Consider the following 16,438-nt stretch of genomic DNA (forward strand, 5'->3'; position numbering starts at 1 on the left):
GTATGGTAGGTACTGTATGGTAGGTACTGTATGGGCTGAGTTAGGTGTGGTAGGTACTATATGGACTGAGTTGGGTATGGTAGGTACTGTATGGTATGAGTTAGGAATGGTAGGTACTCTATGGTATGAGTTAGTTATGGTAGGTACTGTATGGTAGGTACTGTATGGACTGAGTTAGGTATGGTAGGTACTGTATGGACTGAGTTGGGTATGGTAGGTACTGTATGGTAGGTACTGTATGGACTGAGTTAGGTATGGTAGGTACTGTATGGTAGGTACTGTATGGACTGAGTCAGGTATGGTAGGTACTGTATGGTAGGTATGGTAGGTACTGTATGGTATGAGTTAGGTATGGTAGGTACTGTATGGACTGAGTTAGGTATGGTAGGTACTGTATGGTATGAGTTAGGTATGGTAGGTACTGTATGGTATGAGTTGGGTATGGTAGGTACTGTATGTACTGTATGGTATGGTAGGTACTGTATGGACTGAGTTAGGTATGGTAGGTACTGTATGGTAGGTACTGTATGGTGGGTACTGTATGGTAGGTACTGTATGGTGGGTACTGTATGGTAGGTACTGTATGGACTGAGTTGGGTATGGTAGGTACTGTATGGTATGAGTTAGGAATGGTAGGTACTGTATGGACTGAGTTGGGTATGGTAGGTACTGTATGGACTGAGTTGGGTATGGTAGGTACTGTATGGACTGAGTTGGGTATGGTAGGTACTGTATGGACTGAGTTAGGTATGGTAGGTACTGTATGGTGGGTACTGTATGGTGGGTACTGTATGGTAGGTACTGTATGGTAGGTACTGTATGGACTGAGTTGGGTATGGTAGGTACTGTATGGACTGAGTTGGGTGTGGTAGGTACTATATAGTATGAGTTGGGTGTGGTAGGTACTATATAGTATGAGTTAGGTATGGTAGGTACTGTATGGTCTGAGTTGGGTATGGTAGGTACTGTATGGTAGGTACTGTATGGTCTGAGTTGGGTATGGTAGGTACTGTATGGTAGGTACTGCATGGTCTGAGTTGGGTATGGTAGGTACTGTATGGTCTGAGTTGGGTATGGTAGGTACTGTATGGTAGGTACTGTATGGTATGGTAGGTACTGTATGGTCTGAGTTGGGTATGGTAGGTACTGTATGGTAGGTACTGTATGGTATGGTAGGTATTGTATGGACTGAGTTAGGTGTGGTAGGTACTGTATGGTAGGTACTGTATGGTAGGTACTGTATGGGCTGAGTTAGGTGTGGTAGGTACTATATGGACTGAGTTGGGTATGGTATGAGTTAGGAATGGTAGGTACTCTATGGTATGAGTTAGGTATGGTAGGTACTGTATGGTAGGTACTGTATGGACTGAGTTAGGTATGGTAGGTACTGTATGGACTGAGTTGGGTATGGTAGGTACTGTATGGACTGAGTTGGGTATGGTAGGTACTGTATGGACTGAGTTAGGTATGGTAGGTACTGTATGGTAGGTATGGTAGGTACTGTATGGTATGAGTTAGGTATGGTAGGTACTGTATGGTCTGAGTTGGGTATGGTAGGTACTGTATGGTAGGTACTGTATGGTCTGAGTTGGGTATGGTAGGTACTGTATGGTAGGTACTGCATGGTCTGAGTTGGGTATGGTAGGTACTGTATGGTAGGTACTGTATGGTATGGTAGGTACTGTATGGTAGGTACTGTATGGTATGGTAGGTACTGTATGGTCTGAGTTAGGTATGGTAGGTACTGTATGGTATGTACTGTATGGTATGGTAGGTACTGTATGGACTGAGTTAGGTGTGGTAGGTACTGTATGGTAGGTACTGTATGGTAGGTACTGTATGGGCTGAGTTAGGTGTGGTAGGTACTATATGGACTGAGTTGGGTATGGTAGGTACTGTATGGTATGAGTTAGGAATGGTAGGTACTCTATGGTATGAGTTAGGTATGGTAGGTACTGTATGGTAGGTACTGTATGGACTGAGTTAGGTATGGTAGGTACTGTATGGACTGAGTTGGGTATGGTAGGTACTGTATGGACTGAGTTAGGTATGGTAGGTACTGTATGGTAGGTACTGTATGGACTGAGTTAGGTATGGTAGGTACTGTATGGTAGGTATGGTAGGTACTGTATGGTATGAGTTAGGTATGGTAGGTACTGTATGGACTGAGTTAGGTATGGTAGGTACTGTATGGTATGAGTTAGGTATGGTAGGTACTGTATGGTCTGAGTTAGGTATGGTAGGTACTGTATGGACTGAGTTGGGTATGGTTGTTACTGTATGTACTGTATGGTATGGTAGGTACTGTATGGACTGAGTTAGGTATGGTAGGTACTGTATGGTAGGTACTGTATGGTAGGTACTGTATGGTGGGTACTGTATGGTAGGTACTGTATGGACTGAGTTGGGTATGGTAGGTACTGTATGGTATGAGTTAGGAATGGTAGGTACTGTATGGACTGAGTTGGGTATGGTAGGTACTGTATGGACTGAGTTGGGTATGGTAGGTACTGTATGGACTGAGTTGGGTATGGTAGGTACTGTATGGACTGAGTTAGGTATGGTAGGTACTGTATGGTGGGTACTGTATGGTGGGTACTGTATGGTAGGTACTGTATGGTAGGTACTGTATGGACTGAGTTGGGTATGGTAGGTACTGTATGGACTGAGTTGGGTGTGGTAGGTACTATATAGTATGAGTTGGGTGTGGTAGGTACTATATAGTATGAGTTAGGTATGGTAGGTACTGTATGGACTGAGTTGGGTATGGTAGGTACTGTATGGACTGAGTTGGGTATGGTAGGTACTGTATGGTCTGAGTTGGGTATGGTAGGTACTGTATGGTAGGTACTGTATGGTCTGAGTTGGGTATGGTAGGTACTGTATGGTAGGTACTGCATGGTCTGAGTTGGGTATGGTAGGTACTGTATGGTCTGAGTTGGGTATGGTAGGTACTGTATGGTAGGTACTGTATGGTATGGTAGGTACTGTATGGTCTGAGTGGGGTATGGTAGGTACTGTATGGTAGGTACTGTATGGTATGGTAGGTATTGTATGGACTGAGTTAGGTGTGGTAGGTACTGTATGGTAGGTACTGTATGGTAGGTACTGTATGGGCTGAGTTAGGTGTGGTAGGTACTATATGGACTGAGTTGGGTATGGTAGGTACTGTATGGTATGAGTTAGGAATGGTAGGTACTCTATGGTATGAGTTAGGTATGGTAGGTACTGTATGGTAGGTACTGTATGGACTGAGTTGGGTATGGTAGGTACTGTATGGACTGAGTTGGGTATGGTAGGTACTGTATGGACTGAGTTGGGTATGGTAGGTACTGTATGGACTGAGTTGGGTATGGTAGGTACTGTATGGACTGAGTTAGGTATGGTAGGTACTGTATGGTAGGTATGGTAGGTACTGTATGGTATGAGTTAGGTATGGTAGGTACTGTATGGTCTGAGTTGGGTATGGTAGGTACTGTATGGTAGGTACTGCATGGTCTGAGTTGGGTATGGTAGGTACTGTATGGTCTGAGTTGGGTATGGTAGGTACTGTATGGTATGGTAGGTACTGTATGGTCTGAGTTAGGTATGGTAGGTACTGTATGGTATGTACTGTATGGTATGGTAGGTACTGTATGGACTGAGTTAGGTGTGGTAGGTACTATATGGACTGAGTTGGGTATGGTAGGTACTGTATGGTCTGAGTTGGGTATGGTAGGTACTGTATGGTAGGTACTGTATGGTATGGTAGGTACTGTATGGTCTGAGTTAGGTATGGTAGGTACTGTATGGTATGTACTGTATGGTATGGTAGGTACTGTATGGTATGAGTTAGGAATGGTAGGTACTCTATGGTATGAGTTAGGTATGGTAGGTACTGTATGGTAGGTACTGTATGGACTGAGTTAGGTATGGTAGGTACTGTATGGACTGAGTTGGGTATGGTAGGTACTGTATGGTAGGTACTGTATGGACTGAGTTAGGTATGGTAGGTACTGTATGGTAGGTATGGTAGGTACTGTATGGTATGAGTTAGGTATGGTAGGTACTGTATGGACTGAGTTAGGTATGGTAGGTACTGTATGGTATGAGTTAGGTATGGTAGGTACTGTATGTACTGTATGGTATGGTAGGTACTGTATGGACTGAGTTAGGTATGGTAGGTACTGTATGGTAGGTACTGTATGGTAGGTACTGTATGGTGGGTACTGTATGGTGGGTACTGTATGGTAGGTATTGTATGGTGGGTACTGTATGGTAGGTACTGTATGGACTGAGTTGGGTATGGTAGGTACTGTATGGACTGAGTTGGGTATGGTAGGTACTGTATGGACTGAGTTGGGTATGGTAGGTACTGTATGGACTGAGTTGGGTATGGTAGGTACTGTATGGTAGGTACTGTATGGACTGAGTTGGGTATGGTAGGTACTGTATGGACTGAGTTGGGTATGGTAGGTACTGTATGGACTGAGTTAGGTATGGTAGGTACTGTATGGTGGGTACTGTATGGTGGGTACTGTATGGTAGGTACTGTATGGTAGGTACTGTATGGACTGAGTTGGGTATGGTAGGTACTGTATGGACTGAGTTGGGTGTGGTAGGTACTATATAGTATGAGTTGGGTGTGGTAGGTACTATATAGTATGAGTTAGGTATGGTAAGTACTGTATGGACTGAGTTGGGTATGGTAGGTACTGTATGGACTGAGTTGGGTATGGTGGGTACTGTATGGACTGAGTTGGGTATGGTGGGTACTCTATGGTACCATGGAGTAGGTATCAGTATGATATTAGTTGGGTCTGGTTCCTCTCCAATGTTGATCCGTGTTTGTTTCCTGTCCCACAGGAAGTCAGGCGTAACAGACCACTACGCTCTAGACGATAGCCACGCCCTTCACCTGGCTCGCAAGGCCGTCCGCAACCTCAACTACACCAAGAACATACAGGTGGGTGATGACCTCGGCATACAGGTGGGTGATGACCTCGGCATACAGGTGGGTGATGACCTCGGCATACAGGTGGGTGATGACCTCGGCATACAGGTGGGTGATGACCTCGGCATACAGGTGGGTGATGACCTCGGCATACAGGTGGGTGATGACCTCGGCATACAGGTGATAGCCAGGATTATCACTGAGACATGTTGTAGTGTTCTACTGTGTGATAGCCAGGTGATAGCCAGGATTATCACTGAGACATGTTGTAGTGTTCTACTGTGTGATAGCCAGGTGATAGCCAGGATTATCACTGAGACATGTTGTAGTGTTCTACTGTGTGATAGCCAGGTGATAGCCAGGATTATCACTGAGACATGTTGTAGTGTTCTACTGTGTGATAGCCAGGTGATAGCCAGGATTATCACTGAGACATGTTGTAGTGTTCTACTGTGTGATAGCCAGGATTATCACTGATACATGTTGTAGTGTTCTACTGTGTGATAGCCAGGTGATAGCCAGGATTATCACTGAGACATGTTGTAGTGTTCTACTGTGTGATAGCCAGGTGATAGCCAGGATTATCACTGAGACATGTTGTAGTGTTCTACTGTGTGATAGCCAGGTGATAGCCAGGATTATCACTGAGACATGTTGTAGTGTTCTACTGTGTGATAGCCAGGATTATCACTGAGACATGTTGTAGTGTTCTACTGTGGGATAGCCAGGTGATAGCCAGGATTATCACTGAGACATGTTGTAGTGTTCTACTGTGTGATAGCCAGGATTATCACTGAGACATGTTGTAGTGTTTTACTGTGTGATAGCCAGGATTATCACAGAGACATGTTGTACATGGTTTGTTGCCCTTCTATTGACATGATGTTATGGACCCACTGTGTTGCCAGGTGACCACAGAGACCCCCGAGGCGCCTCTCTACCCAGCTGAGGAGCTGTATGGCATCGTAGGAGCCAACCTCAAACGCAACTTTGACGTCAGAGAGGTACCCCCCCCCCCATGTTTATTAATGTACTTATTATGGGAGTCCAAGGGGTCTGGAGGAGCTGAAACCCCCTATTGTACTGGTTCATTGTTATTATGGGAGTCCAAGGGGTCTGGAGGAGCTGAAACCCCCTATTGTACTGGTTCATTGTTATTATGGGAGTCCAAGGGGTCTGGAGGAGCTGAAACCCCCTATTGTACTGGTTCATTGTTATGGGAGTCCAAGGGGTCTGGAGGAGCTGAAACCCCCTATTGTACTGGTTCATTGTTATTATGGGGTCCATGTCCCACAGTTTTGTTCTACTGTGTGGTAGCCAGTATTGTCTGTTAGGTTGTGTTCTACTGTGTGGTAGCCAGTATTGTCTGTTAGGTTGTGATATAATGTGTTCTACTGTGTGGTAGCCAGGATTGACTGTTAGGTTGTGATATAATGTGTTCTACTGTGTGATTGCCAGGTGATAGCCAGTATTGTCTGTTAGGTTGTGTTCTACTGTGTGGTAGCCAGGATTGTCTGTTAGGTTGTGTTCTACTGTGTGGTAGCCAGGATTGACTGTTAGGTTGTGTTCTACTGTGTGGTAGCCAGTATTGTCTGTTAGGTTGTGTTCTACTGTGTGGTAGCCAGTATTGTCTGTTAGGTTGTGTTCTACTGTGTGGTAGCCAGTATTGTCTGTTAGGTTGTGTTCTACTGTGTGGTAGCCAGGATTGTCTGTTAGGTTGTGTTCTACTGTGTGGTAGCCAGGATTGACTGTTAGGTTGTGTTCTACTGTGTGGTAGCCAGGATTGACTGTTAGGTTGTGTTCTACTGTGTGATTGCCAGGTGATAGCCAGGATTGACTGTTAGGTTGTGTTCTACTGTGTGGTAGCCAGGATTGACTGTTAGGTTGTGTTCTACTGTGTGGTAGCCAGGAATGACTGTTAGGTTGTGTTCTACTGTGTGATTTCCAGGTGATAGCCAGGATTGTCGATGGCAGCCGGTTTGATGAGTTCAAAGCCTTCTACGGAGATACGGTGGTCACAGGTGAGTACTAGGCTGGTCGCTATCAGTTATACTACCTGGGGGTTTAGGCTGGTCGCTATCAGTTTATACTATCTGGGGGTTTAGGCTGGTCGCTATCAGTTTATACTACCTGGGGGTTTATACTACCTGGGGTTTAGGCTGGTCGCTATCAGTTTATACTACCTGGGGGTTTAGGCTGGTCGCTATCAGTTTATACTACCTGGGGGTTTAGGCTGTTAGCTATCAGTTTATACTGCTGGGGGTTTAGGCTGGTCGCTATCAGTTTATACTACCTGGGGGTTTAGGCTGGTCGCTATCAGTTTATACTACCTGGGGGTTTGGCTGTTAGGTTCAGTTTATACTACCTGGGGGTTTAGGCTGGTCGCTATCAGTTTATACTGCTGGGGGTTTAGGCTGGTCGCTATCAGTTTATACTGCCTGGGGGTTTAGGCTGGTCGCTATCAGTTTATACTACCTGGGGGTTTAGGCTGGTCGCTATCAGTTTATACTGCCTGGGGGTTTAGGCTGGTCGCTATCAGTTTATACTACCTGGGGGTTTAGGCTGGTCGCTATCAGTTTATACTACCTGGGGTTTATACTGCATGGGGGTTTAGGCTGGTCGCTATCAGTTTATACTACCTGGGGTTTATACTGCCTGGGGGTTTAGGCTGGTCGCTATCAGTTTATACTACCTGGGGTTTATACTGCCTGGGGGTTTAGGCTGGTCGCTATCAGTTTATACTACCTGGGGTTTATACTGCCTGGGGGTTTAGGCTGGTCGCTATCAGTTTATACTGCCTGGGGGTTTATACTACCTGGGGGTTTATACTACCTGGGGGTTTAGGCTGGTCGCTATCAGTTTATACTACCTGGGGGTTTAGGCTGGTCGCTATCAGTTTATACTACCTGGGGGTTTAGGCTGGTCGCTATCAGTTTATACTGCCTGGGGGTTTAGGCTGGTCGCTATCAGTTTATACTACCTGGGGGTTTAGGCTGGTCGCTATCAGTTTATACTACCTGGGGTTTATACTGCCTGGGGGTTTAGGCTGGTCGCTATCAGTTTATACTACCTGGGGTTTATACTGCCTGGGGGTTTAGGCTGGTCGCTATCAGTTTATACTACCTGGGGTTTATACTGCCTGGGGGTTTAGGCTGGTCGCTATCAGTTTATACTACCTGGGGTTTATACTGCCTGGGGGTTTAGGCTGGTCGCTATCAGTTTATACTGCCTGGGGGTTTAGGCTGGTCGCTATCAGTTTATACTGCCTGGGGGTTTAGGCTGGTCGCTATCAGTTTATACTGCCTGGGGTTTAGGCTGGTCGCTATCAGTTTATACTACCTGGGGGTTTAGGCTGGTCGCTATCAGTTTATACTGCCTGGGGGTTTAGGCTGGTCGCTATCAGTTTATACTACCTGGGGGTTTAGGCTGGTCGCTATCAGTTTATACTACCTGGGGGTTTAGGCTGGTCGCTATCAGTTTATACTACCTGTGGTTTAGGCTGGTCGCTATCAGTTTATACTGCCTGGGGGTTTAGGCTGGTCGCTATCAGTTTATACTGCCTGGGGGTTTAGGCTGGTTGCTATCAGTTTATACTGCCTGGGGGTTTAGGCTGGTCGCTATCAGTTTATACTGCCTGGGGGTTTAGGCTGGTCCCTATCAGTTTATACTGCTGGGGGTTTAGGCTGGTCCCTATCAGTTTATACTGCTGGGGGTTTAGGCTGGTCCCTATCAGTTTATACTGCCTGGGGGTTTAGGCTGGTCGCTATCAGTTTATACTCCCTGGTGGTTTAGGCTGGTCGCTATCAGTTTATACTGCCTGGGGGTTTAGGCTGGTCGCTATCAGTTTATACTACCTGGGGGTTTAGGCTGGTCGCTATCAGTTTATACTACCTGGGGGTTTAGGCTGGTCGCTATCAGTTTATACTACCTGGGGTTTAGGCTGGTCGCTATCAGTTTATACTACCTGGGGTTTAGGCTGGTCGCTATCAGTTTATACTACCTGGGGTTTAGGCTGGTCGCTATCAGTTTATACTACCTGGGGGTTTAGGCTGGTCGCCATCAGTTTATACTACCTGGGGGTTTAGGCTGGTCGCTATCAGTTTATACTACCTGGGGGTTTAGGCTGGTCGCTATCAGTTTATACTACCTGGGGTTTAGGCTGCCTGGGGGTTTAGGCTGGTCGCTATCAGTTTATACTACCTGGGGTTTATACTGCCTGGGGGTTTAGGCTGGTCCCTATCAGTTTATACTGCCTGGGGTTTATACTGCCTGGGGGTTTAGGCTGGTCGCTATCAGTTTATACTGCCTGGGGTTTATACTGCCTGGGGATTTAGGCTGGTCGCTATCAGTTTATACTGCCTGGAGGTTTAGGCTGGTCGCTATCAGTTTATACTGCCTGGAGGTTTAGGCTGGTCGCTATCAGTTTATACTGCCTGGGGGTTTAGGCTGTTCGCTATCAGTTTATACTGCCTGGGGGTTTAGGCTGGTCGCTATCAGTTTATACTGCCTGGAGGTTTAGGCTGGTCGCTATCAGTTTATACTACCTGGGTTTTATACTGCCTGGGGGTTTAGGCTGGTCGCTATCAGTTTATACTACCTGGGGTTTATACTGCCTGGGGGTTTAGGCTGGTCGCTATCAGTTTATACTGCCTGGAGGTTTAGGCTGGTCGCTATCAGTTTATACTGCCTGGGGGTTTAGGCTGGTCGCTATCAGTTTATACTGCCTGGGGGTTTAGGCTGGTTGCTATCAGTTTATACTGCCTGGGGGTTTAGGCTGGTTGCTATCAGTTTATACTGCCTGGGGGTTTAGGCTGGTCCCTATCAGTTTATACTGCTGGGGGTTTAGGCTGGTCCCAGTTTATACTCTGGGGGTTTAGGCTTTATACTGCCTGGGGGTTTAGGCTGGTCGCTATCAGTTTATACTGCCTGGGGGTTTAGGCTGGTCGCTATCAGTTTATACTGCCTGGGGGTTTAGGCTGGTCGCTATCAGTTTATACTGCCTGGGGGTTTAGGCTGGTCGCTATCAGTTTATACTGCCTGGGGGTTTAGGCTGGTCGCTATCAGTTTATACTGCCTGGAGGTTTAGGCTGGTCGCTATCAGTTTATACTGCCTGGGGGTTTAGGCTGGTCGCTACCAGTTTATACTGCCTGGGGGTTTAGGCTGGTCGCTATCAGTTTATACTGCCTGGAGGTTTAGGCTGGTCGCTATCAGTTTATACTACCTGGGGTTTATACTGCCTGGGGGTTTAGGCTGGTCGCTATCAGTTTATACTACCTGGGGTTTATACTGCCTGGGGGTTTAGGTTGGTCGCTATCAGTTTATACTGCCTGGGGGTTTAGGCTGGTCGCTATCAGTTTATACTGCCTGGGGGTTTAGGCTGGTTGCTATCAGTTTATACTGCCTGGGGGTTTAGGCTGGTCCCTATCAGTTTATACTGCTGGGGGTTTAGGCTGGTCCCTATCAGTTTATACTGCCTGGGGTTTATACTGCCTGGGGGTTTAGGCTGGTCGCTATCAGTTTATACCGCCTGGGGGTTTAGGCTGGTCGCTATCAGTTTATACTGCCTGGGGGTTTAGGCTGGTCGCTATCAGTTTATACTGCCTGGGGGGTTTAGGCTGGTCGCTATCAGTTTATACTGCCTGGGGGTTTAGGCTGGTCGCTATCAGTTTATACTGCCTGGAGGTTTAGGCTGGTCGCAGTTTATCAGTTTATACTGCCTGGGGGTTTAGGCTGGTGCTATCAGTTTATACAGTTTATACTGCCTGGGGGTTTAGGCTGGTCGCTATCAGTTTATACTGCCTGGGGGTTTAGGCTGGTCGCTATCAGTTTATACTGCCTGGGGGTTTAGGCTGGTTGTTTATACTGCCTGGGGTTTAGGCTGGTTTCAGGGGTCCCTTCAGTTTATACTGCTGGTTTCGTCCCTATCAGTTTATACAGTTTATACTGCCTGGGGGTTTAGGCTGGGGTTTTACCGCCTGGGGGTTTAGGCTGGTCGCAGTTTATACTGCCAGTTTATACTGCCTGGGGGTTTAGGCTGGTCGCTATCAGTTTTACTGCCTGGGGTTTAGGCTGCGCTCAGTTTATACTACCTGGGGTTTAGGCTGGTCGCTATCAGTTTATACTGCCTGGGGGTTTAGGCTGGTTGCTATCAGTTTATACTGCCTGGGGGTTTAGGCTGGTCGCTATCAGTTTATACTGCCTGGGGGGTTTAGGCTGGTCGCTATCAGTTTATACTGCTGGGGGTTTTTCAGTTTATACTGCCTGGGGGTTTAGGCTGGTCGCTATCAGTTTATACTGCTGGGGTTTAGCTATCAGTTTATACTGCCTGGGGGTTTAGGCTGGTCGCTTAGTTTATACTGCCTGGGGGTTTGTGCTATCAGTTTATACTGCCTGGGGGTTTAGGCTGGGCTATCAGTTTATACTGCCTGGGGGTTTAGGCTGGTCGCTTTCAGTTTATACTGCCTGGGGGTTTAGGCTGGTCGCTATCAGTTTATACTGCCTTGGGGTTTAGGTTTTGTAGTACAGGTGTGATTAGACCTGTGTGTTGTTGTAGTACAGGGTACAAGTGTGATTTATTCATTCTCATGGGGCGGCAGGGTGGGCCTAGTGGTTAGAGCGTTGGACTAGTAACCGGAAGGTTGCAAGTTCAAACCCCCGAGCTGACAAGGTACAAATCTGTCGTTCTGCCCCTGAACAGGCAGTTAACCCCACTGTTCCTAGGCCATCATTGAAAATAAGAATTTGTTCTTAACTGACTTGCCTAGTTAAATAAAGGTAAAATAAAAATAAAATAATGTTTGTTCACAGGGTTCTCCAGGATATTTGGTTACCCTGTTGGAATCATTGGTAACAATGGAGTCCTGTTCTCAGAGTCTGCTAAGAAAGTAAGTTTATGCCGTTGAAGTTGATGACAGAGAAGTAGGATATTTTAGTTCACAGTAAAATAACCACTATGTACATAATGACTAATGCATTACTGTGTTCCAGGCAACTCATTTCATAGAGTTATGCTGTCAAAGAAACATTCCACTTATCTTTCTACAAAACATCACGGGTAAGTACAGACGAGAGGGGTTTACAAAACATGGCAGGGTGTATGAAGTTCAATGGTTCATCTTTTTGTTTTGTGCTCTGACCCTGTGTCACTCTCTGTCCTCCTGCCCCTCTGTCCTCCTCCCTCTCTGTCCTCCTCCCCTCTCTGTCCTCCTGCCCTCTCTGTCCTCCTGGCCTCTCTGTCCTCCTGGCCTCTCTGTCCTCCTCCCCTCTCTGTCCTCCTCCCCTCTCTGTCCTCCTCCCCTCTCTGTCCTCCTCCTGCCCCCTCTGTCCTCCTGCCCCTCTGTCCCCCTCTCTGTCTCTGTCCTCCTCCCCTCTCTGTCTCTCTCTGCAGGCTTCATGGTGGGCAGGGAGTACGAGGCAGGTGGCATCGCCAAGGACGGGGCTAAGATGGTCACGGCGGTTGCGTGTGCCAACGTGCCCAAGATCACGGTGATCATCGGCGGCTCGTACGGAGCGGGCAACTACGGAATGTGTGGCAGAGCCTACAGGTACACCCTACACACTACATAGTACATAGTACACCCTACACACTACATAGTACACACTACATAGTACACCCTACACACTACATAGTACACACTACATAGTACACACTACATAGTACACAGTACACACTACATAGTACACACTACATAGTACACACTACACACTACATAGTACACAGTACACACTACATAGTACACCCTACACACTACATAGTACACACTACATAGTACACACTACATAGTACACACTACATAGTACATAGTACACCCTACACACTACATAGTACACCCTACACACTACATAGTACACCCTACACACTACATAGTACACACTACATAGTACACACTACACACTACATAGTACACACTACACACTACATAGTACACACTACACACTACTACACACTACACACTACATAGTACACACTACATAGTACACACTACAGGTATACCCTACACACTACAGTATACCCTACACACTACAGGTATACCCTACACACTACATAGTACACACTACATAGTACACACTACACCACCCGACAATACAGGTCCTAATGACATGCCCTGTCAAGCCTACAGGTATACCCTACACACTACATAGTACACACTACATAGTACACACTACACCACCCGACAATACAGGTCCTAATGACATGCCCTGTCAAGCATACAGGTATACCCTACACACTACATAGTACACACTACACCACCCGACAATACAGGTCCTAATGACATGCCCTGTCAAGCATACAGGTATACCCTACACACTACATACAGTGCCTTGCGAAAGTATTCGGCCCCCTTGAACTTTGCGACCTTTTGCCACATTTCAGGCTTCAAACATAAAGATATAAAACTGTATTTTTTTGTGAAGAATCAACAACAAGTGGGACACAATCATGAAGTGGAACGACATTTATTGGATATTTCAAACTTTTTTAACAAATCAAAAACTGAAAAATTGGGCGTGCAAAATTATTCCTGCACATAATAGAGACACAAATGTTAACAAGGTTTGAAATTATTTTCTTTTAGTCTGACATTATATCTGTTTTGGGATTCTTGCGGTCAATTTGAAGTCTAGAAATGATTTGTAATTGTGTTCCGGCCTCCATCCACTCAAGAAAAAAATGTTGTGCGACTGAATCGAATTGATAATCCCTGCCCTATATGGGCAGAACTATTTTACTGAGGGTTGGTCCTAGGATTAGGTCCTTCTTTCCTGGTAGCTAGAGGGACCCTTGGTTCCTCATGTACAGTAAACAAGACGTCTCCTCCCCTCCTCCAGCCCCCGGTTTCTGTACATGTGGCCCAACTCCCGTATCTCTGTGATGGGTGGAGAGCAGGCTGCCACCGTACTAGCGACCATCACGAGAGACCAGCGGACTAGAGAGGGCAAGGAGGTCAGTATTACTCCACCATCTCTCAGTGGGTTAACATCTAGAGACCAGCGGACTAGAGAGGACATTATTACTCCACCATCTCTCAGTGGGTTAACATCTAGAGACCAGCGGACTAGAGAGGACAGGAGGACAGTATTACTCCACCATCTCTCAGTGGGTTAACATCTAGAGACCAGCGGACTAGAGAGGACAGTATTACCCCACCATCTCTCAGTGGGTTAACATCTAGAGACCAGCGGACTAGAGAGGACAGGAGGTCAGTATTACTCCACTGGGGGTCCCCAAGGGGAGGTGTGAATCGGCTGGGGGTCCCCAAGGGGAGGTGTGGATCGACTGGGGGTCCCCAAGGGGAGCTGTGGTTCGACTGGGGGTCCCCAAGGGGAGGTGTGGATCGACTGGGGGTCCCCAAGGGGAGGTGTGGATCGACTGGGGGTCCCCAAGGGGAGCTGTGGATCGACTGGGGGTCCCCAAGGGGAGCTGTGGATCGACTGGGGGTCCCCGAGGGGAGCTGTGGATCGACTGGGGGTCCCCGAGGGGAGGTGTGGATCGACTGGGGGTCCCAGAGGGGAGGTGTGGATCGACTGGGGGTCCCCAAGGGGAGCTGTGGATCGACTGGGGGTCCCCAAGGGGAGGTGTGGATCGGCTGGGGGTCCCCGAGGGGAGGTGTGGATCGGCTGGGGGTCCCCGAGGGGAGGTGTGGATCGGCTGGGGGTCCCCGAGGGGAGGTGTGGATCGGCTGGGGGTCCCCAAGGGGAGGTGTGGATCGACTGGGGTCCCCGAGGGGAGCTGTGGATCGACTGGGGGTCCCCGAGGGGAGGTGTGGATCGGGCTAATCTAAAATGTTACAGGACTAATAAATGCAATGTCCCATGTTCAGTTCACAGCAGAGCAGGAGGCCGCCATGAAGGAGCCCATCGTCAAACGGTTTGAAGAGGAAGGAAGCCCGTACTTCTCCAGCGCTAGGTGAGATATCAGCATCACCCAGTCGATGATGGCGTTATTAATGTGCTTATAATCAATCATGAAGAGTATCTCAAATCAAAGGTTATTTGTCACGTGCCGAATACAACAGGGAGACCTTACAGTGAAATGCTGAATACAACAGGTGTAGTAGACCTTACAGTGAAATACTGAATACAACAGGTGTAGTAGACCTTACAGTGAAATGCTGAATACAACAGGTGTAGTAGACCTTACAGTGAAATGCTGAATACAACAGGTGTAGTAGACCTTACAGTGAAATACTGGATACAACAGGTGTCGTAGACCTCACAGTGAAATGCTGAATACAACAGGTGTAGTAGACCTCACAGTGAAATGCTGAATACAACAGGTGTAGTAGACCTCACAGTGAAATGCTGAATACAACAGGTGTAGTAGACCTCACAGTGAAATGCTGAATACAACAGGTGTAGTAGACCTCACAGTGAAATGCTGAATACAACAGGTGTAGTAGACCTCACAGTAAAATGCTGCTGAATACAACAGGTGTAGTAGACCTTACAGTGAAATGCTGAATACAACAGGTGTAGTAGACCTTACAGTGAAATGCTGAATACAACAGGTGTAGTAGACCTCACAGTGAAATGCTGAATACAACAGGTGTAGTAGACCTTACAGTGAAATGCTGAATACAACAGGTGAATAGTAGACCTCACAGTGAAATGCTGAATACAACAGGTGTAGTAGACCTCACAGTGAAATGCTGAATACAACAGGTCTAGTAGACCAGGTGTACAGTGAAATGCTGAATACAACAGGTGTAGTAGACCTCACAGTGAAATGCTGAATACAACAGGTGTAGTAGACCTCACAGTGAAATGCTGAATACAACAGGTGTAGTAGACCTCACAGTGAAATGCTGAATACAACAGGTGTAGACCTACAGTGAAATGCTGAATACAACAGGTGTAGTAGACCTCACAGTGAAATGCTGAATACAACAGGTGTAGTAGACCTCACAGTGAAATGCTGAATACAACAGGTGTAGTAGACCTCACAGTGAAATGCTGAATACAACAGGTGTAGTAGACCTTACAGTGAAATGCTGAATACAACAGGTGTAGTAGACCTTACAGTGAAATGCTGAATACAACAGGTGTAGTAGACCTACAGTGAAATGCTGAATACAACAGGTGTAGTAGACCTCACAGTGAAATGCTGAATACAACAGGTGTAGTAGACCTTACAGTGAAATGCTGAATACAACAGGTGTAGTAGACCTTACAGTGAAATGCTGAATACAACAGGTGTAGTAGACCTTACAGTGAAATGCTGAATACAACAGGTGTAGTGAAAGACCTTACAGTGAAATGCTGAATACAACAGGTGTAGTAGACCTTAGTGAAATGTGAAATGCTGAATGCTGAACAACAGGTGTAGTAGACCTTACAGTGAAATGCTGAATACAACAGGTGTAGTAGACCTCACAGTGAAATGCTGAATACAACAGGTGTAGTAGACCTTACAGTGAAATGCTGAATACAACAGGTGTAGTAGACCTTACAGTGAAATGCTGAATACAACAGGTGTAGTAGACCTTACAGTGAAATGCTGAATA

At 46.8% G+C, this 16,438-nt stretch overlaps 1 protein-coding gene across 1 annotated transcript in view; it reads left to right on the forward strand.

The window, feature by feature from the left end:
- The window catches only part of mccc2 (methylcrotonyl-CoA carboxylase subunit 2), a 40,976-nt gene that overhangs the window by 22,568 nt on the left and 1,970 nt on the right, over positions 1 to 16,438 (forward strand). The window contains exons 9-16 of the mRNA XM_065026932.1: positions 4,846 to 4,945; positions 5,842 to 5,937; positions 6,882 to 6,954; positions 11,742 to 11,818; positions 11,922 to 11,988; positions 12,322 to 12,478; positions 13,764 to 13,878; positions 14,756 to 14,841. Of these exons, the coding sequence (XP_064883004.1) occupies positions 4,846 to 4,945; positions 5,842 to 5,937; positions 6,882 to 6,954; positions 11,742 to 11,818; positions 11,922 to 11,988; positions 12,322 to 12,478; positions 13,764 to 13,878; positions 14,756 to 14,841 (771 nt within the window). The remainder of the gene's footprint in view (positions 1 to 4,845; positions 4,946 to 5,841; positions 5,938 to 6,881; positions 6,955 to 11,741; positions 11,819 to 11,921; positions 11,989 to 12,321; positions 12,479 to 13,763; positions 13,879 to 14,755; positions 14,842 to 16,438) is intronic.

The sequence above is a fragment of the Oncorhynchus nerka genome, linkage group LG13, assembly GCF_034236695.1.
Source record: "Oncorhynchus nerka isolate Pitt River linkage group LG13, Oner_Uvic_2.0, whole genome shotgun sequence".
Taxonomy (NCBI): Eukaryota; Metazoa; Chordata; class Actinopteri; order Salmoniformes; family Salmonidae; genus Oncorhynchus; species Oncorhynchus nerka.